This window comes from Triticum dicoccoides, chromosome 4A, assembly GCF_002162155.2.
Source record: "Triticum dicoccoides isolate Atlit2015 ecotype Zavitan chromosome 4A, WEW_v2.0, whole genome shotgun sequence".
NCBI lineage: Eukaryota > Viridiplantae > Streptophyta > Magnoliopsida > Poales > Poaceae > Triticum > Triticum dicoccoides.
In genome coordinates this window covers 710,804,000-710,810,186 of record NC_041386.1, presented here as the reverse complement: position 1 = coordinate 710,810,186, position 6,187 = coordinate 710,804,000, and the positions used below count along the sequence as shown (strand labels likewise).

The 6,187-nt window shown below is 40.7% G+C and overlaps 1 protein-coding gene across 1 annotated transcript; it reads right to left on the bottom strand.

Moving 5' to 3' along the window:
* Positions 1–930: 930 nt before the first annotated feature.
* Positions 931–3,128, bottom strand: LOC119284188 (protein FAR1-RELATED SEQUENCE 5-like). The gene is made up of 3 exons (XM_037563417.1): positions 2,780–3,128; positions 1,639–2,680; positions 931–1,543 (listed from the first exon to the last, which is right to left on the bottom strand). Exons 1-3 carry the CDS (start codon positions 3,126–3,128, stop codon positions 931–933), a joined length of 2,004 nt encoding a protein of 667 aa, XP_037419314.1.
* Between the last annotated feature and the right edge of the window lie 3,059 nt (positions 3,129–6,187).

Sequence of the window (6,187 nt, the reverse complement as noted above, 5' to 3'; positions counted from 1 at the left end):
GTGAACTAGAGATGGATGCAGAGATGAATGAAAATGACTAGGGTTTCTGAACTATCCATGCAGATATGTGAACTATCCATGTTGTAGTTTTTTTTGCTTACTGGTTTTCTGAAATAAGGTGTCCTACCCATAACAACACATGCCATGTACAAGCATCCATGTATACAATAGCTTTTTTTGCAAGCACCGGAAACATGATGTCGAAACTTGAAACAAATGGTACATTCATGTATATACAAATGGTACATTCACGAAACAAAGCATTACTGGAAATATGGAAAAGATCTCAAAACTACGGCACAAAGTGAGAGATACCTTGTATGTCCCAAATCCAGGACACACATAACATATCTTGTAACAAAAATGTGAGCTATCTTTTTGTATGTCTCAAATTGGAATAGAACCTGAATACATCATCAAGGTTGCAAAAAAGAGTATTTTATGTATGTTTTTTGCTCAAGCACATGTAGTGAGTCTGAAAAGAAAATGCAAAACATCCTTCAACAGGACCAAGAACTTTCCCAAGTATTTTCTCTCATTTTTTTCTTCCTAGAGGTTGAGTTGCGTTGCTTGGGCATTTCTTGGATCATTTGTCATCATGACTCTCCAGTATGCACAAGTTGGTACAGTATGCCCCACCTCGGAGCAGAATTGACATGTAGGCGGTGCTGTCGCCGCCTCTGTTGCAGCTTTTAGGGGTCCACATGTATGCACGTTGTGACCTTCTTCTTTGCAGAACTTGCAGCGAATACTTCTTTTTTCAGATTTTGGCTTCACTGCTGCCATTGGCTTCTTCTCTTCTTGCTTTGACTTCTTCTTCTGCTTATCATCTAGCTGCTCCACCAGAGTCTTCTTCCTCTTCTTTCTTTCAGTTGGCCGGCCTTTCTTTGGGACACGAGCTGGGTTTCGTAGCATCTCTGTGCTTTGAGGCTATGGTAAGCCATCATTCAATGCTCCCATTGTAGCAGCAGATTGCGTTGGGGGTTCACTGCGCTGCATTGCTTGTTGTTCTGGCAGTACCCCTCTTTTCGCCGCTGCTATGGCAGGCTCAAGAAGTTTTATTGCTTCATATAATATCTTGTATGCATCATCATTGCAACATGCATCAGAGGCGAGCCATGTCAACCTTCGGCACAAGGAGTTGTATTTGAGCGTGTTTGTCGAGGGGTGCCCAAATTCCAGCAATCGCCCAGTTCTGGCCATGCTTGTTGTTGCTGCTTCAGACCACCTTTCCGACAAGTATTGTTGTGGAATAACTTGCACATTGAGGTGCACCATCACCCTTATTATGTGGGCGCAAACCAGGCCATTCATCTCAAAGTAGTGGCAACTACATTGGAACACCCCTTCATCCATCATAACACGCACAGAGAAGAGCTTTGGGTTCTCATATAAGCTTGATGTTAGATTGAACATGAGGCCTCGCCCTTGGTAATCAGCGTCTTGGTTGATAATGTAGCCCATAGACGCAGTCACTTGTTTCTGGAACTTGCTAAAGACATTGCGTTTGTAGTAATCAATAGCTTGGCGCTCAATGTTGTATCTGAAACATCACAAAAGGAAGCAAAGTTCTCAAAACAAAGCATGAAAAAACTTTTTTCTTGGATTTTTTGCTTTGGTATGGTGAAGCTGGCCTACCGAGAGTATAGTGGAGGAGCAGTCGTTTCACCAGTGAACCCAGCATTGTCCTCGCGATCAAGCACAGTTTCCTGGCACAGTTCATACTGTTGCACAAACCTCCATACAGAATCAGCTGGACAAATCATTGTCTTGAAATATGAGTTCAGCCCCTCGGACCTGCCTGTCGTGCTTGTGAACGGGAAGAAATTGTTCTTGAAGTACACTAGAGCCCACATATGTCTTGTTCGCCACATGTTCTTCAAGTGTTTGTTTTCAGCAACTACGAAACACTCCAACATGTGCTGCCATGTTTCCTCAAATTCTTCAACCGTTTCAGAGTTGTTGATACAAGTGTAAAACACATCTGCAAACGCCTCATTTCTGCTCAACAGCCTCCCCAACTTAGAACGCGCGTTGCTAAACACATGAAACTTGCAACACCTATGGCAAGTATTTGGGAGCACCTGCTCTATAGCTGTCGCCATTGCTTGGTCTTGGTCAGTCATCGTGTTCTTTGGATGCTCATTGTCCATTGCAACCATCCATTGCTCAAAGACCCACTTGAACATTTCAATAGTCTCATCCGGCAACAAAGCACACCCGAGTGAAATGGTTTGGAGGTGATTGTTGATACCAACTATAGGACCAAAGGGCATGTTGTATCTGTTAGTGCAGAAAGTTGTGTCAAAGAACACGCAATCTTTATATTTTGGGTACAGCGCCCTTGTCCTCCCATCAACCCAAAACAATGCAGTGACAGAGTTCGTGGCAGGATCTTTTTGCTTCGCAAAGAAAAACTCTGGATTCTCGGCCTTCCTCCCCTCAAAGTACTTCACTTTCATATCCATGTCCTGTTGTGTTATCGCTTCCCGAAGCTTTGCACGTTCATTCGCAACATCCCTCTTCACGTACGGCAGTATCCTAGAGTCACCTCCATGTATCCTGCTAAGGAAACTCATGCAATCTAAATTTGACAGGTTAATATCATGCAACGTCAACAAGAGTTCGTAATCTTCAGCAGGTATTTTGCGGTGCGAGCGGTAGTATCTAACACGCTCTGGTTGTTGCATCAGTGGATGTGTATGCTCTACAACAAAGCAAGTGACTGTCAATCTCCCATCCCTAAGCCCAACAATCATGTGTGCCTTACAATCATGATGGAGAATCCTGTTTTTCTGACGCGTTCTTGTCACATCCATTTCAGCACCAGGGCGCCTACTGGAGTTGCTTGTTTCTGTTGCAATGCTCTCTGAGGTGCTACTTGTTTCCGGTTTATCGGGCTTTCTAGTGTGCACACACCCAAAGATCCTCTTGATCACTATTGCATCCTCTTGCTTCTGTCCTCTCTTTTGGCTGTACTTTGTAGAAGATATATGTGTGCCGAATCCCAACTTGAAGGCATAGTCATTGTAGAATTTCTGGGCATCCTCAAATGTGTAAAACACCATGCCAACATAGGGCGATAATGGCTGTGATGAAACATCTCCATCATCTGAATCATCTTGCATCACATCATCAGCATGCAACAATCCCTCAGAATCTTCATGATTATCGACAGAAAAGTTCTCTTGGACATAGCTCTCTTCTGCTTCAGCACCAGTTCCCTGAAATAAGGCACAAGTTTTTTCATGTAAATAGAGAGGTCTTGGTTGAAAGTATTTTTTCCTATAGTTGCTATAAATAGTTCTATTTGTTGTTTCAGAAATTCAGGTACACAGATACATTTATCAACGGTTTTTCAGCTTCATTTGCAGACAAATTTTCAGTCAATGGCCTTATCTCACATAAGCACACACATTCAAAATCGTATCATAGGTTGATAAATAACAACTAACAGAGAGGATCATGTTTTGCAGAGATAGAGCAAGCACACATGTGTGTGGGTATTTGCCTTGGTTCCACTCACACACATGAAACAAATTTGAATTTCTAGCTGCCACACACATAAAACAAATAGAAAATTCTACCTATGTTTCTGATACATAGGGTTTTCCATGAGTTTCAGAGACACACAAGTGTTCATGTTTTTTTCAGAGTCAGAGACACATAAGTGTTCATGTTTTTTCAGAGACTCACACACATGAAACAAATTTGAATTTCTAGCTGCCACACACATGAAAACAAATAGGAAATTCTAGCTATGTTTCTGATACATAGGTTTTCCATGAGTTTCAGAGACACACAAGTGTTCATGTTTTTTCAGAGTCGGGAAACTCACCCAGCTGCCCTGATTTGATCTGGTAGAAGTTGTTTCAGGAAACACCACCGGAGGGTTCGTAAATAAGGATGATACTCCAGCTCGCGGAGGAAGCCCCGCGGCCGCGGTTGGAGCTGAGAACGATGGCCGCTGCTGTTCTCCAAGAAGCGGCCCCCGGCGAGCTCGATCTGCGTCGGATCCCAGCATCTGCCGCGCGATGTGGTGCGCCATGTTGTTGCAGGAATTTTGCGCTGAAGGACTAGGTGCCCCCGCGCGCCGGCGGCAGCAATTTTTGCGGTGGTGGCGACTGCCGCCGCGCTGGGGCGGAGCTTTGGCTGGTGGATGGCGGACACGAGATTCTGTTTCTGAAACAGAGCGGCTGTTGCAGGAAATAACGACCTGGTCAGTTTGCGGGCGGTGGTTGCATCCGACGGCTGTTAGGTGGCTAATCCAACGGCTCTCCGGGCGACGGATGATTCTAACACATCCGCCGGCGGGCGCGTGAAATTGTGAAAATTGAATCTGTGAATTCTTTTTCGATATTGACAAAAAATACTTTTTTATGAACATATTTCCAAAACGCATGCACATTTTTAGATTGATGAACATTTTTTGAGTCAGTGAATAAATTTTTGAGCCATTGAAGATATTTTGAAATTTTCGAACGCTTCCTGAAATTCTGGTTTGTTTTGTACAGTTGCTTTAAAGTTCTTAATATCATTTGGATTCGTGAATTTCTGAAACATTTCGTGAACATTTTTTAAATACGCTAAAAAATTCAAAGTATGAAGATTTTTTTTGAATATGCAGTCCTTATTTTTAAAAATTCACAATTTTTTTAATCTACGAATATTTAATGATTTCTATTAAATTTATCAAAAGCATGATCTTTTTATGGCATTTTTACTAATTTTTAAATTTGCGAGCTATTTTTGCAATTCTTGAAAAAATTTGAAGTTCAAGAACATATTTTGCCAAGTTTTGCACATTATTCAAATTCACGATCATTTTTAATTTGAACAAAGTTTTATCATATTAAAAAATGTGCATAATTTCAGATATTGTTCATCAAATTTATTATTTATTCATCAAATTCCAAAAAGTTCATCCAATTCAAATAATGTTCACCAAATACGAAAAAAATCATCAAAGCTCAAAAAATATTCATAAAAAATTCAAAATGTGTTGATCACAATACAAAAAATGTTCAGCAAAAGTCAAAAATATGTTTAGTTTTTGAAATCATAAATATTGTTTGAATTCGTGAACATTTAGTAAAATCATTATTATTATTTTGAGTGCGTGAACCTTTTTCGAAATAGGAACTTTTTTTTGGTATCCCCAACTTTGTTAAAGAAAAACAAAATGAAAAAGGACGAATAAGTAAATCCAGCGGAGCCCCTCCCCACAACTGGGCCGACCCAACTTCGCGCTGGGAGGAGCAAGGGATGTTCGTTTGGTTGCGACACAGCGTGTAGCGCGCGTTATAGGAGCTCCCACGTAAGCCAGCTGACCCTATCACGTGCGTGCTCCATCGATCCGAGGCGGGTTGACATGGTTCTCGATTGTAGAATATCGGAAGCTAAGCCCAGTTGTTTTGTCAGAATCTGGGGATTCTTCCAGAATCCGACCCCTACCCAGCTTCTTCCAGAATCTTTGAGTCCAATATGTTTTACAATCCTATTTAGTTAGGGTCTAATTAGATAGGATTGTAAAATAAATGAGGCTCAAAGATTCTGGGAGAAACTAGGTAGGGGCCGGATTTTGGAAGAATCTCCAGATTCTGGCAAAAGAGCTGGGCCTAAGTCTCGGAGCAACAGGCGAGGGCCAGCCTATAGGTAGGGCAAAGAGGCCGACCGCCCCGGCCCCGAAGAGGAGGAGGGCCCCCCAATATTAAATTATCGTAGCAACCACTGTATACCATTATCTATTTAGTTTAAAATATTATAGTGTATAAAATGATATGGTGTACAAGGAATCTACACCAAAGAAAAAACTATTAGTTAGCCTACTAGTCACATCTTGCTAACTTATTACTTTAACATAACTTGCTTTATTTCAAAATGATTCAATTTATAATATAGGAGGTTCTATCAATAAGTTTATAGAATTCTATACTAGAAACCACTATTGATATTAGTTAGACGATACACTTGTAGAAATCTCTACAATAATATTTGATGATATTAAAATATATACCAACACATGTATATACACACAAATATATAAATACGCACCACACTATTTATGCAACTTTACAATTTTTAATTTGAACACAAGTTATGTTAAAACACGAAATTAAAAATGATGAAAAAATAACATAACTGATATTTCAGAACATTGTTATGTGGTTAGTGTGTCAGTGAAATA

Bases quoted from the DNA above. Each gene is read 5' to 3' on its own strand.
- LOC119284188 (XM_037563417.1), bottom strand. From the start codon at position 3,128: ATGCAAGATGATTCAGATGATGGAGATGTTTCATCACAGCCATTATCG. The intron at 2,681-2,779 runs ATCATGATTGTA...TGATGCAACAAC, and splicing joins TCAGAAAAACAGGATTCTCC to CAGAGCGTGTTAGATACTAC. The intron at 1,544-1,638 runs GTAGGCCAGCTT...GTGATGTTTCAG, and splicing joins GCTCCTCCACTATACTCTCG to ATACAACATTGAGCGCCAAG.